The sequence below is a fragment of the Crinia signifera genome, chromosome 12 (genome assembly GCF_055691185.1).
Source record: "Crinia signifera chromosome 12, ASM5569118v1, whole genome shotgun sequence".
NCBI lineage: Eukaryota > Metazoa > Chordata > Amphibia > Anura > Myobatrachidae > Crinia > Crinia signifera.
Window position 1 is genome coordinate 10,562,005 of NC_139228.1, and position 18,805 is coordinate 10,580,809.

An 18,805-nucleotide genomic window follows, 5' to 3' on the forward strand; every position below is an offset into this window, starting at 1 on the left:
CCCAGACCCATACCCAGTGTTAGGGACCCCCAGTGACAGAGACGCCTTGACGTACGGCCTGGGGGCTTAACCCTATATCTGCAGATATATGCAACCAAGATCTCTGTATTGTCTGATTATTATATGTATATTTCTCATTCAGTGTGCAATAGGGATACAAACTGTTTTTCTTTCCTAACCAGATTTACCCCTCCCTGTTGGCACCTGAATGACAGACCTCTGATTGAGCAGCTTACCAATAAAAATGTTGTGCAGTTGAGAGGCATAGATGGGTCAGCAATAGGAGGGATTGCTGACACCTGAGTGCCATTGGAGAAGCCAGGGGTATCTCCAGGTAAGCTGGCTCTCAGATGTTGTAAAGCCATTATCATGTGGCCTTACACTGGGCTATTAGGCCCATAAATTTGTTATTGTGCATGGGATGGGTTTGGGAGTGTGATTCCCCCTTTGTTGGTATGGCTGGTCTGCTCCAGGGTAGCACACCCTAACACTTTATTAACATTTATGTTTTTTCCCTTTTGTATGTATTATTTTAATCACACCTTCACCTCCCTACATAGCACTTATGTGCTTCTTATTTAACACTTACTAATTTTCATTTGTGTGCTGCCCTGGAGTAGTCAGCCTGTGTCGGCATGTTGGGGGCCCACACCCCAGACCCATACCCAGTGTTAGGGACCCCCAGTGACAGAGACGCCTTGACGTACGGCCTGGGGGCTTAACCCTATATCTGCAGATATATGCAACCAAGATCTCTGTATTGTCTGATTATTATATGTATATTTCTCATTCAGTGTGCAATAGGGATACAAACTGTTTTTCTTTCCTAACCAGATTTACCCCTCCCTGTTGGCACCTGAATGACAGACCTCTGATTGAGCAGCTTACCAATAAAAATGTTGTGCAGTTGAGAGGCATAGATGGGTCAGCAATAGGAGGGATTGCTGACACCTGAGTGCCATTGGAGAAGCCAGGGGTATCTCCAGGTAAGCTGGCTCTCAGATGTTGTAAAGCCATTATCATGTGGCCTTACACTGGGCTATTAGGCCCATAAATTTGTTATTGTGCATGGGATGGGTTTGGGAGTGTGATTCCCCCTTTGTTGGTATGGCTGGTCTGCTCCAGGGTAGCACACCCTAACACTTTATTAACATTTATGTTTTTTCCCTTTTGTATGTATTATTTTAATCACACCTTCACCTCCCTACATAGCACTTATGTGCTTCTTATTTAACACTTACTAATTTTCATTTGTGTGCTGCCCTGGAGTAGTCAGCCTGTGTCGGCATGTTGGGGGCCCACACCCCAGACCCATACCCAGTGTTAGGGACCCCCAGTGACAGAGACGCCTTGACGTACGGCCTGGGGGCTTAACCCTATATCTGCAGATATATGCAACCAAGATCTCTGTATTGTCTGATTATTATATGTATATTTCTCATTCAGTGTGCAATAGGGATACAAACTGTTTTTCTTTCCTAACCAGATTTACCCCTCCCTGTTGGCACCTGAATGACAGACCTCTGATTGAGCAGCTTACCAATAAAAATGTTGAATAATTGTACCGTGTATGGGCACCTTAAGAGCTGCTTTAGAACGAGAGAAGTCTGCACCTGAAAGCAGGCTCTGGAGCAGCGAAAGATAAAATGAGGCTAATGCAGAAGAGCGTTGTGTGGATTTGGGATTAGGTGGGGGGGGCCCAGAAATTGTACAGGGCCCCAAGATTTCTGATGCCGGCCCTGGTTGCATAGGGAGAGGTATCAGCAGTAGAAAGAAGTAATAACGCCACTGTATAGGTCATTGGTACGACCTCATCTGGAGTATCGTGTCCAGTTCTGGAGGTCATATCTCCAGAAGGATATAAATACATTAGAGACTGTACAAAGAAGGGCAACTAAAATGGTGCATGGCCTACATCACAAACGTACCAGGAAAGACTAAAAGATCTTAATATGTATACTTTAGAGAAAGGAAAGGGGGGACATGATAGAAACTTTTAAAATTTAACAAGGTACAGGTGGGAGACATTCTTCACAGGAAGAGGAGCAGCAGAACAAGAGGGCATGCACTGACACTGGGGGGGAGGAAGAATTACTTCACAGAAATAGTAGATAAGTGGAATATCCTACCATCAGAGGTGGTAGGAGCAAATACAGTAGTACAATGTAAACATGCTTGGGATAACCATATTGATATGCTTACAAAAAAATAAGGATCAAATATGGTTTGAGGTAACATTTTTAAAAAAAAGGGGCAAACTAGATGGGCCAAGTGGTTCTTATCTGCCGTCACATTCTATGTTTCTATATGTTTCTATATGTTTCTATTTGCATACAAACATGAATTGGGCCTCTTACAGTGCTCCTCTGCAGCGTAGTGCAATGGAGGTACTGGTAGCTGCAGCTTTTAGTGACCGAGGAGTAGTCTCTATTTTTATCTTCGCATGAGATCGGCGGTATTTGCAAATCCTGGGGCACAGGTGACACCTATTGTGCTCAGAATAGGCCCATTGCGTCTGCACGCTTACACAGGATGTGGCTGTGGCTTTGACAGGTTGCTAAAAGCGTTGTAAGGGTTTTATTGGGATCACGCTGGTACGTCTGTGTACTCTAGGAAGCTGTGGTGTAGATGACAGCAGTATCTGTCAGTAGCTACATATTACCCAGCAGGTGTATGGGAAATCGGAGGTTTTAAAGAGCAAAAATAAAAGCAGAAGACTAAGGAAGACGGAAGACTAAGGAAAACAAAGTAAGCATAAGAGTTATCAAAGCTTGGAGAAAGTGGAGAGCCGTAAAGTACCGAGCAATCTGCTTCTAACTGTCACTTTACAGGTTTCTCACTGGAACCAACATTTTTTTTTTCTCTATCTATAACCTCATAGAAATGCATTGGGCAGCAAGGGCACAGCGTAGGGTGTGTGTGACTTTGGCAAACTAAATGGGCATGAACGGCCCTATGGTAGCAATGGTGGTTGTGTGCCGCTACATCTATAGTCTTGTTCATATGTAATGATACAGGTTTGGTGCTAGAATGATCTGGGATTAGAGCAGGGTTGCCGACTTTAAGATTCTCCTCTCCGGGCCCCGCCCCATGCTGTTAAAGCAGCAAATTCATGGATCTCCGTGGAGGGGGCGGGGCTAAAATGACGCGATTGTGCCATTTTAGCTCAGACCCGAGGATTGCGGCATTTTAATGCCGCGATCCGGGGGGCAGCGGTGGTCCCCCCTGAATCCGGGAGGGTTGACCACCCTTGCCCCCGGGAGGGTGTACCCGATTTTCGGGAGACTCCCGGAAATTCCGGGAGGGTCGGCAACCCTGGATTAGAGAAAAGTAATTATTACACACCCGCCGCTGTTCAGGCGATCACTCGCTGTTTCTGGAGTCTCCATGATGATCTGCATGAGTTTGCCCATAGTCCTTATCGAGAGGTTAGGTCCATGAGTCTCTATGGTTTTGGAAAGGGGGGGGGGGGGGGGCAGAACTGGTTATCTGGGGCAAAAAAAGGTAAAGCTAAGCCCACTGATGTAATTCTAAACTATCGTTACTGCCACATCTACAGGCGAGCAGAGGAGATGCTGCGAGATAAACCGCTGGGATGTTTCCTCATCCGCTTCTGTGAGAGCCGAGTCGGATTTGTCCTGTCCTACAGGTAAGCTTATTATAATAACGGTAACACTTACCGCCATACGCTGTTACTCTGAGCCGGACTAAGGTTGTAGATCAGTGGGGCAGCGGAGGCGGTATTGGGGACATGTACTGCAGATCAATAAGCTGCAACAATGAAAATGTAATAAAATGTATTACAATAAATGTGGCACTAGGAACATTAACAAACACAAGTAACATATAACAGTGAAAATAATAAATTCGACACCATATTCTCAGTAGTAATAGCACAAAATACAGAAATTGCACATGAATCGTGTCAGATTTTACCAATGGGCTGCAGGACTGCAACCCCCCCCCCCCCCCCCCCCAACCACCACCGCAGTGAGCCGCTTGCAGTCTGAGGTTTTATGGCAGGGGGTCCAAACTTTTTGCGACGAGGGCCAGATTTGGTGAAGTGTAAATGTGTGGGGGCCAACCATTCAGCCTGACATTCTTTGAATCATTAATCACATCAGAATGTTCCCCCAGCCTGCCCCCATTCTGTATGTCCCCCAGCCTGCCCCTTCACTGTATTTCCCACAGCCTGCCCCCATTCACTGTATGTCCCCCAGCCTGCCCCCTTCTCTTAATGTCCATCAGTGCCTCCATTCACTGTATGTCCCCCAGCCTGACCCGCCTTCACTGTATGTCCCCCACTCTGCCCCCTCCCTTCTCTGTATGTTTCCCAGCCCCTTGTGTGAGCCAGAGGAAGGAGAGGCAAAGCCGGCACTGCAAGGACAGGAGATGCTTGGGCTCCCGCTGCTGCCCTCCTCCACTCTGCATGTTACGGGAGCAAGCTTCCCCCTTGCTGCCCCCCTCCCCAAACACTGCTGTCACTGTGATTGTGGAGTAGGGTGATATACGATTGCAGCAGCAGGGGTAGGACGCCAAACACATCTGACTGTGGCCGCCGGCACCTCCTCACTGCAGCAGACAGCAAGGTAAAGGCGCGCTTGCCGGGGCCCCACCTTTAGTGTCCTGTGCTGTGCTTCCCACATCTGATGCTCTGCCCGCTTCCAGCTGGAGGCTGTGGGCCGCATCAAATGACAGCACGGGCCGCATTTGGCCCCCGGGCCTGACTTTGGACATGCCTGTTTTATGGTATTAAGCAATAGCACGGGCCGCATTTGGCCCCCGGGCCTGACTTTGGACATGCCTGTTTTATGGTATTAAGCAATAACAAAACAAAGTATGAGCGCTAGGGGCTGGTTGTGGTGTGCCGTGTACAGAGGCTGCCCTATGGTTGAGGGGTGCCGCCCTCAATACAAACAAGACAAGGAAAAAATACCACTAGGCGCCTTATGTACACTCAAGAGAACATTTAATAACAATTTAATAAATCACAATAATTCTGAATTGAAAAAGCCGCCCTGAGCGCGGCGAAACATGTTTTTGAGGACTCTGATATATCCCCACTACTGAGGATTGGAGAGACGTATCAATACTCAGCAAATTGTTAAAACGTCCCATCCCCACCTTGGCAACATCGGCAGAGTGGCCACACAGCCGGCCATTATCCCGGATACCGGAGAGGACGCAGCAGCTGTGATCAGCTTAATCTACCACCTGCTTCCCTCCCGCAATACAGCAATCCGGCGTGCAGTAAGTGGGCGCCGCGAGGTGTCATCGGACCCCGCACAACATACAGGAGGTGCCCTGCTGGACACTGTCATAAAGCCACGGACCAAAATCAACTGCGGGAAGCAGTAAGTACCGCAACTGTGATTGTTATTCTTTCCCCAGACCTGGGACGCTATACATAAAAACAGCTGAGCACTTCAGTTACCTCACTGGGGGTTTCAAAAGTGGAATACAAATCATCCCAATTTTTTGGTTTAATCTGCATGCAATTAATTGTTTTTATTGTGATTTATTAAATTGTTATTAAATGTTCTCTTGAGTGTACATAAGGCGCCTAGTGGTATTTTTTCCTTGAGGTTTTATGGTCTCTTGGTCTTTCTTGCTTTCTAGGGGCTCTGAGCGCTGTCGCCATTTCATTCTCTATCAGAAAGAGGATGAGCAATATGTGATTGAAGGGGAGCAGAGCGCGCACCCACAGCTAGATGACCTGATCCAGCATTACTCCACGTGTCCCATGGAGCCATACAAGGAGATACTGACAATGCCCTGCGAGAAGGTAGGGTAACAGGCTCCATTCATGGCCCCACTAACAGATCCCAAATAGTTTATGGTACAAATATTCATGAAAAATGTGAGATTGCAGTCAGTTAAGCTGCTGTGATGTGTCCTGCCCTTGTGTAATTATCCACTGGCCCATGCAGCAGTGCATTTCTGCACTCTAACTCGTGCCTATAAACTGGATTTGTAATTTTTGTTATCTACAGAATCCTAGGACAGACCACCCTCTTCTTGGTGCGTCAGACGGCTCCGCTGGTGGACTGCTCTACGGCAGGATAACCAAGCAGTGCAAGGTGATGCTGGATAAGGCCCCTCTGACATCCACTTCCCCCAGCGAAAACGCATCATTTGTAGAGAATATAGTGGTACGGAACATTTCTATTGGATGTGGTGACTGCAAATACAGAATGTCTTGTTTAGAAGTGTTTTTGGGAGTGTTATTAGACTTAATGTAAAAGGGTCCAATTCTAGACCACTAAATACGACATTGTCTCCCAGGTAGCACCATCATAACCTGTACTGGTGGTTCATTGTACCTGAGCGCAGAGATCTGTTTATATAGTAAGGCAGAAGAGTAATAGCTCTATCAGACCACAGGCCCAGCCCAGGTCAATGAACACTGGTTTTAAACTGCAGGCTAGACTTGGGTTATTGCTGAGACTTCTACTCTGCCTGTGCTGACAGAACACCATGGGGTTGGACTGGGAACCAGATTATAAGTCCACACTCCCAGGGCAGCAGAGAGGAATGCGGGGCCTCGGTAAAATTCGCGCTTATGCAACGCCCCCAACATGTTTAGAGGGTGGTTAAAGAAAACACTAAAAACTGTAAACGCAGCAGCAGCACACACCTACAGCATGTGCTGTGCTGACAACAGGCTCCGCATGAGCACTCATGCTGTCAGGGAGAGCGCATGCTGTAGAACTGTGTGCTGCTGTTGCTGCCCAGGGGGGACGGAGGGGGAAGGGAGGGGTCGGACCAGGGCAGGGTAATTAGTACCTGCTCCCCCCCCCCCCCTCTCTCGGTTGCCCTGCACACTCTCCCAGAACCTAAGTCCTTCCAGGGCAACCCACCAAAAACCTGGGCCAAAGAGGGGTAGCAGCAACTGGTCCTGTGCCCCTTAACAAGGCCCAAGTAAATTACTTTTTGACATATGAGGATGTCTTAAACCGGCAGGACCAAAGTCACACAAAAAAATGGGATTTGGGTACATAGTCCTCATTAATGATAGGGAATGCTATCTGCAGCATAAATTGTATGTGTTCCACATTCCAGCGTTTGGGATTCGAGCAGTGGGAATGCAAACACATGGAATCCTGATACTGGTGAGAAGACACCGGAATTCCAGCCCCACTTACAATGCCGGTGCTGGAATTTCCAACTTCTGGCATCCCAAACGGAAGTATGCTTTATCTGGTTAGGGTTAGGCCATGCTGGGGGGAGTTGGCCACTAGTGGTGGTTGGGGTGAAGCAGGAGGTGGGGGATTAGGAACTAAAGTGGGTACGGTTTGGTTTAGGCTGTGAAGGGTTGTAGATCGGTCCAGGTACTTTGGGGGAGAGTGCTAGACTGCGTTTAAAGCAGCTGCTAAGCCCCATTGTGAAGTTCTCCATCAGCAGAAAGACAAGTAATCACTATCATACATTGGTTCACGAAAGATCTTTCCCACAGGTGGAATATGCTTCACCTTTCATGGAGAAAGAACCTCCGCAAAGTGCAGGAGTCCATGAAGGTCCATCAGCTGCGTACACATCAGTTACTAAGCCCTCAAGAGATCCTACAGGTGGCAAGAATGAGGAGCCTTCCCAGGGACCTACCTATACCCCACCAGAGCTCCATACATACACAGAGCCAGAGCTGTGGACCACACAAGGGGACAACTTGGACAGCACAGATGAGCCCATAGCCTTTTATGCTGTAGGGAATGGCTCCAGCAGTGACACCATGGAGAACGTGTATAGTGAGGTGGACATAAATGCCATGGCACTGCATGAATCCAGAGAGCCCAGAGCCAACCAGTATCACCGGCTTGGATATGCCACTGTTCCTCACCCCAAGTGCAAGGCTTTCCAGCACAAAGCATCAGCCTTTCACACTTCATTGCGTCTGCACAACCAGCCTGAAGTCCTGCAGGAAGATCGGGGGAGGGCTCATGGAATGGCTTCCAAACATCTGCCCAAAACAAAAGTAAGTATTTGGAACAATGTACTGAGTGGCCCATTTATCATTCAACACTTGCTGCTTGATGCCTGGGGGTTAGCCATAAATGTAAGTATTAAGGCCCCCATACATTAGTCCGACTTGTCCTAAGGACAAGTCGGACCTGATTTCCCCCTGCAGCTCCCCGGGAGGGGGACACACGATTTGGCACTTGATGTGCCAAGTTTTGCAAATGATACATCGCATGCGATGTATCATTTGCAACTCCAGGGGAGCTGCAATGTGAAGGGGGCAGGGGGACATTGAGGCGGCTGGGGGGATGGACGCTGCGGCAATTACTTACAGCTGAGCCGGGCAGGGGGAGCCGGGAGCTGTCTGTACCGAAGAAAAAAAAAAGCCCATACAATGAATGGGCAGCCTGTGATTGGCTGCTGAGCGCTCTCTCAGCCAATTGCTGACTGGCTGAGAGAGCGCTCAGCCAATCACAGGCTGCCCATTCATTGTATGGGCTTTTTTTTTTTTCCTTCCGTACTGACAGCTCCCGCCGGCTCCCCCTGCCCGGCTCTATGCCGCCTGTGTCCCCCGCAGCGTCCCCAGCCCCCCCCTGCTCCCTCTACCGCCGCGCCGCCCCACTAGGTCCCAAGTCGGGTGGTCGGACGTGCAGCAGGTCCGACCACCCGACGCAGATCCGATGCGCACGGGACCGCGCATCGGATCTGAGGGGACATCAAAACTAGCAGATTTTGGTCCGATTTCGGCCAGATCCGACTGATCTGGCTGAAATCTGACCAAAATCGGCTAGTGTATGGGGGCCTTAACTGGAATGTATCATGAAGGAGCGCAGCAGGAATTTCCGATCCTTCCTGCACCACCGCTGGCCGCATCCCCCATATTATGTATCAACATTGGGCAGCAGCGCTTCACCTCCCTGGACTACCGCAATTCTGAGATGGCGGTAGAGTAGACCATTGTAGACTATGGGCCACGGTCCACACTGCCACCGGGGCAGGATGTGCTGCCTCCCAGCAGCGGGGAATGGGAGCACCTACGATATTGTATGTAAAATGACTGCATACGATATATCGCAAGGCAATCCTGCCATTCGGGAAGCTCCCAGATAGCTCATGAGGCAATGGATGCAACTTCTCCCCTTCACGTAGTTGCATAGGGCAGTGATGGCTAACCTTGACACTCCAGCTGTTGAACTACACATTCCAGCATGCCCTGCTACAGTTTTACGATCTGGCCATGCTAAAACTGCTGAGATGTGTAGTTCAACAGCTGGAGTGTCAAGGTTAGCCATCACTGGCATAGTGTATGGGGACCTTTACAATGATGACCTATATCTAAAAAGTAGCAAAAGTAGTGTGGCAGACATTTTCTTGCTGAAAAATAAATCAAACCTAATTTCTTACCCAAATATTTTACAGACCAAAATGCAGATTCCTGTCCAGTTTGATGACCCGGCATATGGGAAGAGAACCATCCATCGTACAGATACACCACCGTCCCTCTCACTGGATAGTCAGGAGAACGTCTATGAGAAGATTCCTGAAAGTCTTTCCGTCAACCCGAAGAAAAAACATTCTGCAAGGAATGAAAGCTGATGTGAGCCACCACTAACAGGATCACCTGGAGGACTTCATGACACAGGACAGGTTTCAACCAACAGATGGTGGTGGTAGCCATTACATGGTCTGAAATGAATCATTGCTGTGAAGTCTTTCTAAATCTGGTGATATTAGAGGAACTGTGCCAGCACTTATTCCTGTTGAGTGTCAGACCATCAACATTAAAAGCCATAAAAAATAAATTAAGGAGTGCCTCACCTTAATGCATGGGTCTTCAACCTGTGGCCCTCCAGATGTTGTGAAACTACATGTTCCAAAATGCATTGCCACATTTTTTCCTATAAGAGCATGCCAAAAACCCTCAGGGCATGCTGGGATATGTAGTTCCACAACATCTGGAGGTCCACAGGTTGAAGACCTGTGCCTTAATGGATGATCAGATGTGTTTGGTCACATGGACTTGCCAGATCAGGGGTTCCTTCTTGCTCTTACTGCTTGTGTGTGGGTAACTCAATGCCACCTCCAGGTTCCTACAATCAGCACCTGGACCTGCCTGCCTCTCAGTATACATGGTCATGCTGCTGAAACACCTTAGTTGGTGTCAAATTCCTGCTGTACCCCTGCAGAGGTACCCCTGTGGCCCTGAGAGCTCAGCACTGGCACATCGATGTGTTGTGCGCTGAGCGTTCTAGCATCTGATTGCTCAGCACAGTCTCACCTGTGTGTAGGCTCTATAAAGGTTTGGCCAATTAACACTGCACCCCTGCTAGGACAACTACCATCCCTTCCTACTGTATGTCAGGCGTTAGTCACTACTTCTTAAATAAATTACAGAAGTGTATTGTCATGTATAAAAACAAGGGTTGCTAATCTTGCACTAGTCAACTTATACCCCTTTCACACCAGAAATGCAGAGAAAAACCCGGGAATTAAATTCCAGGGACATTCCCAGGTTGGGACCCATTCACAAATGCTTTTGAAGCACTGACACCCGGGTCGTCACCTTTCACACTGAACCCGGGATGACCCTGCATTTCTATGAGAATAGCATTGAAAATGGCATTTTTTAGGCTCACATTAGATTATTGATTATTAATAATTAAGACATACCTCCCAACTGTCACGATTTTAGAGGGACAGTCCCGATTTTCGGGTCCTGTCCCGCTGTCCCACCCACGGCAGGCATTGTCCCGCTGCGGGGGGGTGACAGTTGGGAGACCCCCAATCTAGTAGAATAGACGCTGTGCGCATGCGCACAGCGTCTATTCTCGTATGAAAATGAGGTCGCGGCTAATTAGCATAAGCCGCGCCCTCATTTGCATACGCCCGCCCCCTTTTCTGACGCCCTATTTCATATGGACAGAAGTTGGGAGGTATGATTAAGACACAAAACATTTGTAGTGTTTCAGCCTTTGTTTAATTGTATAAAACAAATTAAAAGGCATATAAAAGCATCTTCCCCTCTAATGATTAATAGCTTTCACTTCCTCATTTGTCCAAGACATGGCACACATTGCAGGCTTTCAGGGGTTAAAATGAACTTCTGGGGTCTGTGGTGCCACAGAACATGCACACTGGCCCTTATTCAGATCTGATCGCAGTACAAACTTGTTCTCAAAATTAGCAAAACCATGTGCACTGCAGGTGGGGCAGATGTAACATGTGCAGAGAGAGTAAAATTTGGGTGGGGTGTGTTGAAACTGAAATCTAAATTGCAGTGTAAAAATAATGCTGTCAGTATTTACCCTGCACAGAAACAAAATAACTCACCCAAATCTAACTCTCTCTATCCATGTTACATCTGCCCCACCTGCAGTGCACATGGTTTTGCCCATTTTGAGAACAAATATGTACTGCGGTCAGATCTGAAAAAGGGCCACTGTCTCCCTGTACACTGCATGCTGCCTCTGGGCGTGTCTGTGAGTGTCCATCACAACAGGAAGTTGCCCTGCTAGCAAATCAGCACTAGCAGAGGCAACACGGGAAGGAGGAACATATACCTGCACCTTTCACACCAGCCAGTAACCCTGGAAGGACCCGGGAGCAACTCTGCTACCTAGCAGGGTTGAATTGCCGGCAAATTAACCCGGTAGTTTGTCCCTGGGACCTTTCACACCAGAGCTAGTCCTGGGTTGTTCCCGGAACCAACCCAGGAATTTAGGTTGGTGTGAAAGGGGTATAATATGCATGGTATAAAGTGTATTTTATTGTCTTCTGTCATATTACACTGCCTAGCCAGCAACCATGGCATTCACGGGGAAATTATCCGATTCACTGCAGGGAACTTGGAAAAACTGCAAAGTACAGTATAAGGCAACAAGTGGCAAAAATTTTAAATAATGATGTCTGACCGTCGGGATTTCACACCGAATCCATCCAAAGTCCCAACGGTCAAAATGCCGACATATAGAATGTAGACAGGTGAAAAAGTCAACATGACTTTCGTCGACATGTTGCGAGGTCGACATGGGTTTTTTCACTTTTTTACCCAAATGTCGACACAGTCGACATAAACACAGTTGGAAGTCAACCGCAGCCACTCGCTATGCTTCGTGCTCGTTGCATCGCTGCGCTCGGCACACTATTTTATTCTCCCACCATGCCCTAGTAAACGCGTCCCCTCACGGGCTTCACAGGTGTCCGCGTCGCCACGGACACCTGTGAAGCCCGCGAAGGGACGCGTTTACCTGTGAAGGTATCCGCGTCCCCTCGCGGGGCACGCTGCGCTCGCCACGCTTCGGGCTCAGTGGCTCGCTCGCGCCACACTATTCTATTCTCAACTCCACGCCGACGTGGATAGTGGGGGTATGAAAAGGTCGTAGGACGCGTACCGCCGCCCCTCGCGGGCTCGCTACGCTTCGGGTTCACGTTTATAGTGGGGGGGTGGCGTGGGGGTGCATTTAACATTGTAAGCACCCATTTGGGTGCTCAAAAGCACCCTTTAGGGTGCTTATACGATTTTTGGTCGTATAGGGGATCAAAATCGCGTCGCATCGCATGCCATCGGGTGCATGGCATGCGATGCGATGCGATCTGTCCGTCGTACGACGGACATCGGGGGCGCCGCCAAAATACACAAGTACCTGTCGGCATTTTAAATGTTGGCATTTTGACCTTGTCGGCATTTTAAATGTTGGCATTTTGACCTTGTCGGCATTTTAAATGTCGGCATTTTGACCTTGTCGGCATTTTTACCTTGTCGGGATTTTGACTGCATCCTGTCTGGATGCATGTGATTGTGCACAGAGATGATGTAGTTATCAAAGTTTATTCTTCATGTTGCATCTTAATCTGTATAATATAGGGGTAAATTCATTAACCCCTTACTGACGCAGCCTGTTTTTGCCTTCCTGACAGAGGCCTTTTTTTCAAATCTGACATGTATCACTTAAGTGGGGATAACTTTTTTTTGCTTTTACTTATCCCAGTGATTTTGAGATTGTTTTCTCGTGACACATTGTACTTTAAGTTAGTGGTAAATTTTGGTCGATACAGTCTTTTTTTGTGAAAAATACCAAAATGTCGTAAAAAAATTGAACATTTTGCAAAATGTTAAATTTTCTGCTTGTGAGACAAATAATCATACCACTCAAAATAGTTCATAACTAACAAAGATCATATGTCTACTTTATGTTTTAATCATTATTTCAAACTCCTTTTATTTTTTTGGGACACTAGGGGGCAGCAGAGTCAAAATTATACACCTAACACAGTAAACGCTGCTTTTGGCTGTTCACGTTTGAACAGCCAATCGCAGCGATCGCTGAGGGGGGGGGGGGGCATCGGTGCCCCCCCTGGGCAATGAGGGAAGATGTCTGCTGTCAGGGACAGCAGACATCGTCCCTCTGTCACCGCGTCTATAGACGCGGTGACAGTTTAAAGTCATGACGTACATTTACGTCATGTGTCGGGAAGTACATCCCGACCATGACGTAAATGTACGTCAAATGTCGGGAAGGGGTTAAAATCGGAGAAGTGATAAATGTTCTGGTTTTTATCACCGACCAATCAGCTCCTACCTGTGAAGCTACAGGCTTGGTTTGAAAAAAGACAGGCAAGAGCTGATTGGCCGGTGATAAACAGACAGTTTATCACTTCACTGAGCTTAATAAATCTACCCCAGAATGTTTGAATTAAATTTACAGCAGCCTGGTACATAGTGATTGATACTTTGTTACGTTGTAATCACAACAGTCACTGTTCTAAGTGTATCTATAATGTATAATTCTGACTGTTCTGGAGAATGTAACTTATTTGCCTAGTGACAAACAGCAAACTAGGCCTGTATTGATAGTGTTTGAATGTCAGTCTAGGTTCTTTATATTAATCATAAATCACTGTGTAATGGTATTTGACAGCAATGTATTAATAAATATCTAATAAATCCTACCATTTCATTGCAATTCAGACACAGCCATCAGGCCCAGTGATATAGGGATCACGGTTTTTGAATGGAGATCTAGTCCTCTAGGGCTGTGGTTCCCAACCTCAGTCCTCAAATGGTTCATGTTTCTTAGGACACAAAGCAGGTGCACTCATTACTCATGGACATGCCCTAGGTGTCCCAGCAGGTGTACCAGCTTCCCAGGTTACCTGGCAGCTGCACATGTGTACTCGTTACCCACTGACCTGTTTCCCAGGTTACCTGGCAGTTGCACATGTGTACTCGTTGCCCACTGACCTGTTTCCCAGGTTACCTGGCGGCTGCACAGGTGTACTCGTTACCCACTGACCTGTTTCCCAGGTTACCTGGCAGTTGCACAGGTGTACTCGTTGCCCACTGACCTGTTTCCCAGGTTACCTGGCAGCTGCACAGGTGTACTCGTTACCCACTGACCTGTTTCCCAGGTTACCTGGCAGTTGCACAGGTGTACTCGTTACCCACTGACCTATTTCTAAGGTTACCTGGCAGTTGCACAGGTGTACTCGTTACCCACTGACCTGTTTCCCAGCAGCTGCGTTCCTTACTCACTGGGCATTATTCAATGAGAAAAATTTGCCATGTTTTATGGCGAGTTTGTGCTTTTCTCACGTTGGACGGAGACTTTTGCTCTCCAAAAGCGAGCAACCCTATTCAATGTGCACTTCTCGCCGTGTTTCTGAGTGATTTTCGTCGTGTCTCTCTGTGTAGCAATTCTCCATCTTTTCATGGAGAAGTGGATGTGAACTTTTTAAATAAAAGGTTTTTTGTTTTAATTTTGGTGTCAAAAAATCAGGAATTTTATTCTGAGCAGGGGCATGCTATTTTTATTCATGTGCTTATAGCACATGAATATATATTGAAATAATTATTATTTTTAATTTTTTTTTACACTGAGCAGCCAGCAGGGGGCCGGGAGCCGAGCTGCTCATTAGATATTCATATATTCACTTCACCCGATCATTACATATGCATGATCGGGAGCAGTGACTATACCCAGTCCCCTGCTGGCTCTGGGGGGGGGCGCGGCAACTTGTGCTGCCTGGGTCCCGGGGAGCTCACCTCCCCCCACATACGTTCTGGGGCAGGCAGGGAGACTTCAATCTCCCTGCCTGCCACTGTCCCATGGCTCCCTGCCGCGGACACTCGTCCGCTGCAGGGGTGAAAATTCGCCGCGAGGGGCTACTCGCCCCTCCGACATTGAATACGGAGGGAGCGAGTGTCAGCCAGCCCTCCGGAACGCAGCGAGTGTGCAGCGAATCCTAAATAAGATTCGCTGCACACGGCGAGATTTATCATTGAATACTGCCCACTGACACATTTTAAAGCATCCATAGGTGCAGCTAATTAACTTGTGATTCTAGATGGAGACCTGTGAAAGGATTTATACACCATTTTGTATGCTGTTCTCCATCTTGTCTCAAATGCCTTATAGTGAGTGGAAAATTACAAGTTTCTATTCTGCTTTGTGACAGTCTGCTGCTGCTCAAGGCTGCTTTGCTCAAGGTTATTTCCTTTAAGATGTATTTCACATGTTTTCTACAAAAACTGTCTGTTCTCCCATGTCCTTGTATAATAACATATATCCCCTAGACAGTAACTGGAACTCCTCCCTGCTACACCCCTGTATCATCCAATCATCTCTTGTCGAGCCCATGCATGCTATACTGTATAAATATGCTGTATGTGTAAACAATAAATCAGTGTTGTACCTTGCATACATGATGGTCTTCTTTCCTGATCAGCATATACAGGGTTAACACTCACGGAGCTCTAAGGGGGGCCATCAAATTGAGGAAGAAGGGATAAAGGAAGATTGGTTAAAGTCCAACTCCCTATCCAGAGGTAGGTTAGAGTCCACCTCAGGAGGTAGGTTAAAGACTACTCCTAACAGCTGGGGGCCCGGCCCGGGATTTCGATCTTCGTTCCCGTTGAACTGTTGACACCCATACGTGGTCTGTTGCCTGTTCTCGGATCACGGACATATCGAATCCTGAATCCGTATAGACCTTTACTTCAAAAGTAGTAAAGTTTCAGCTGGTTGTTTTATAGTGTGCACACGCAGATCAGTGATCTGGTAATATATAAAGAGTGACCTAAGGGGTCCGCTCATTAGTCACCTCAATTTGATCGCCCTTTTTTCTATATGGCCATTTCTTACTATCCTTTTTTTTACAGTATAAGTTGTATTACGTGTAATATCCTTGTGTGGTTGGTAAGTGAACACACATGCGATATATGTATTTAACTTGTACATCTTGTGCGGTTGGTAAGTTGACGCACACTAACTCTTTCTCTCTCTTGTCTCATTGATTACTGTATGCCAATAGACTTGCGGACTATATGCTCCCCTCTCTTTGGGGTAACGCAACGTGAGGCTTCATATGCAGTTTTCAGGATAAAACCACTTGACTCTATCCACTGTCACGTAGACAGTCTGTGGTTATAACTAACCAATCATAAACATTAATTTTTATGAGATGTATAAAGTGAATACATAATTCACACAGTATTCAGATAAAGACCAACCCTTTCAGTCTGCTGCTGTAGGTACACTCCTGCCTTACTGAAACGGCGCCCCTGGTCTGGATACTAAGAATTTTTCACGCTCTCATATTTCATCCATTCTCATACTTCATCTACGTCTATGTCACACCCCAGACATCCATACATAGGTACTTGTTTAAATTGTAAATGTAGTATCGTCCTCTGGTACCATAACCCCGACAGAGACGATTATTGGCCCAAATTGACATCTGTCATTAGAGAACCCACAAGATTTAAACTCACAACAAAGACATCATCTAATGGCACCGTTTTAGAATCCGTTATTATATTGGGTTGTCATTTGGATACAGGACTTATTGAAAAATACATTGATCAGACATACCCATTTTTCTTAACAGATATACCAATTAACCTTTTCACATATCCTATTATCTGTCCTAAAACTTTAGACCAGATCCACAAGTTACCTGAAGGTAGTCAACTACTCTATTTCCTTGACTTTAGTCAAGACCCTGAACATCAGGAACAAATTAAAAGGTGGAGAAAGTTCTCACACAAACATAAAAGGACATAAACTAAACATGGGTTCAAAAATTAGTAAAAATAAAATAATTTCCTATCCACCACCCTTACCCAATGAAACTTGTAAGGAATATGTAGCCCGTAATTCTTCTACAGACTATTTCCTAATTGACCCCTGGGTAGATAACCTGGCAGGTTGGTCGGAAAAATGTAGTCCCAACCCCTTCCCTAGAGACGGCTCTAATTATCCTTTCTTTATGCAAATGATAAAAGGTCTTTGTCTTGGGGACAAAGAAGCCTTCCCCTGGTATACAGGAGATCCCACCTGGGATATGAAATACATGCGTGCAGGAGGTGAACAATGGCTTATTATTGCACCTTTCTGGCATGACACCAATTTGACAAAGAAACAAAAGAAAATTAGAGACGTCACTGCAAAACTCCATAAAATAGAGGAGACTCGTATCAATAAGGAAATTAAAGTCCTTTCACCTCCACCTTACAGTCCAGTATACCCTTTCCTCACGGATACAGAACTGATGGCCGTGGGTCACCATGTTCTACATCCTACCGCACCTCCACCCAAACCAGATCTTAAATTAGATGATAAAAAGGAAACTAATACCGAGGATATGCCTTTGTTAGAGGGAGAAGAGAAAGGACCTTTAGCAAAAAGCACCAGAGTATCAGCAGACAAATCATTAGTTACTACAGAACTTGGCCCGAAGACAACAAAATCTGGTGCCACCTATGATGGCACAACAACTGAATACTGTCCCTTCATGACAATTGGTGACCAATTACTTGTTAAACCAATTGACATAGAAGACCTAAATAGGATCATTAAACACTGCCCAAAACCCTCTGTAACAGCGGCAGGAACCATTGCCTATCTGAAGAAAGCATGTGTAGGCAGAAATTACACCCATGATGACATAAAACTGATTGTCGATAATGTAATCGACCATCACCATGCGTGGGATTGGGATAAGATCAAAAGTTTCAAAAACATTACAACCACGGTAGGAACAGCATACTACCCCTTAAATAATTCAAAGGCAATAGCCACAATGTGGACAGAAATAGAAGCAGGGATGACCAAGATCTTCAAAATGAGGTCCTCATTGCCTGTCGCAGTGGCGTGTAAACAAAAACCCACTGAATCAGTCACTGAATTTTGGAAGAGATTTAAAAGATGCTGGACTGAGGAAGCGGGACTATTTCTTGAAATATTCTCCTTACTCATTTCCACCTTTATCAATAACCTGCACCCCTCCATTTCCACGCCAGTTAAACAAAGTGTCTCTTCCTGGACTTCAGACACCCTCCAAGAATTTGAGACCCATTTGTATGAAAAGGAGGCAGCTGGATGTTTTGACATGAAAAAGACAATTGTCACAACACACAGTTATCAACAAGACAACAGGGGCCCATCAAATAGACAGAGTAGGGCACCCCAATATGGTCAAAGGAAACCCTTCAGACCATCACAAGGCCCACCACACCAACACCATCGGGCCCCTCTTTACAACAGAGATAATAACACTGGCACAATAGCAAAAGACACAACATGTTACAATTGTGGCCAAGACACACACTGGGCTAGGGAATGCCCATTCCCACCCCAAAGACCACAACAACCATATCGACCTCCACCAGGCACACACAGGTCTCAGCAACCATCTTTCACACAAGGGCCACCCAGAGCAGCACGTGGCCCCACACCCGTCCAAGAACATGTACGTTTTAGAGTTGATTGGTCCGACCCCACCTTGTGACGGGGCCCGAAGGAGGGTGTCCTATCTTTTGTACAATTCACCACACACTGGGAAGACGCAC

At 46.7% G+C, this 18,805-nt stretch overlaps 1 protein-coding gene across 4 annotated transcripts in view; it reads left to right on the forward strand.

Annotated features, from left to right (window-relative positions):
• The window catches only part of SH2D2A (SH2 domain containing 2A), a 36,383-nt gene extending 25,758 nt beyond the window's left edge, over positions 1 to 10,625 (forward strand). For all 4 annotated transcript variants that reach the window (XM_083165799.1, XM_083165801.1, XM_083165798.1 and 1 more), the window contains 5 exons: positions 3,560 to 3,649; positions 5,620 to 5,785; positions 5,994 to 6,152; positions 7,457 to 7,972; positions 9,376 to 10,625. In XM_083165799.1, the coding sequence (XP_083021925.1) occupies positions 3,560 to 3,649; positions 5,620 to 5,785; positions 5,994 to 6,152; positions 7,457 to 7,972; positions 9,376 to 9,552 (1,108 nt within the window). In that variant the 3' untranslated portion in view covers positions 9,553 to 10,625. The remainder of the gene's footprint in view (positions 1 to 3,559; positions 3,650 to 5,619; positions 5,786 to 5,993; positions 6,153 to 7,456; positions 7,973 to 9,375) is intronic.
• Positions 10,626 to 18,805: the final 8,180 nt, after the last annotated feature.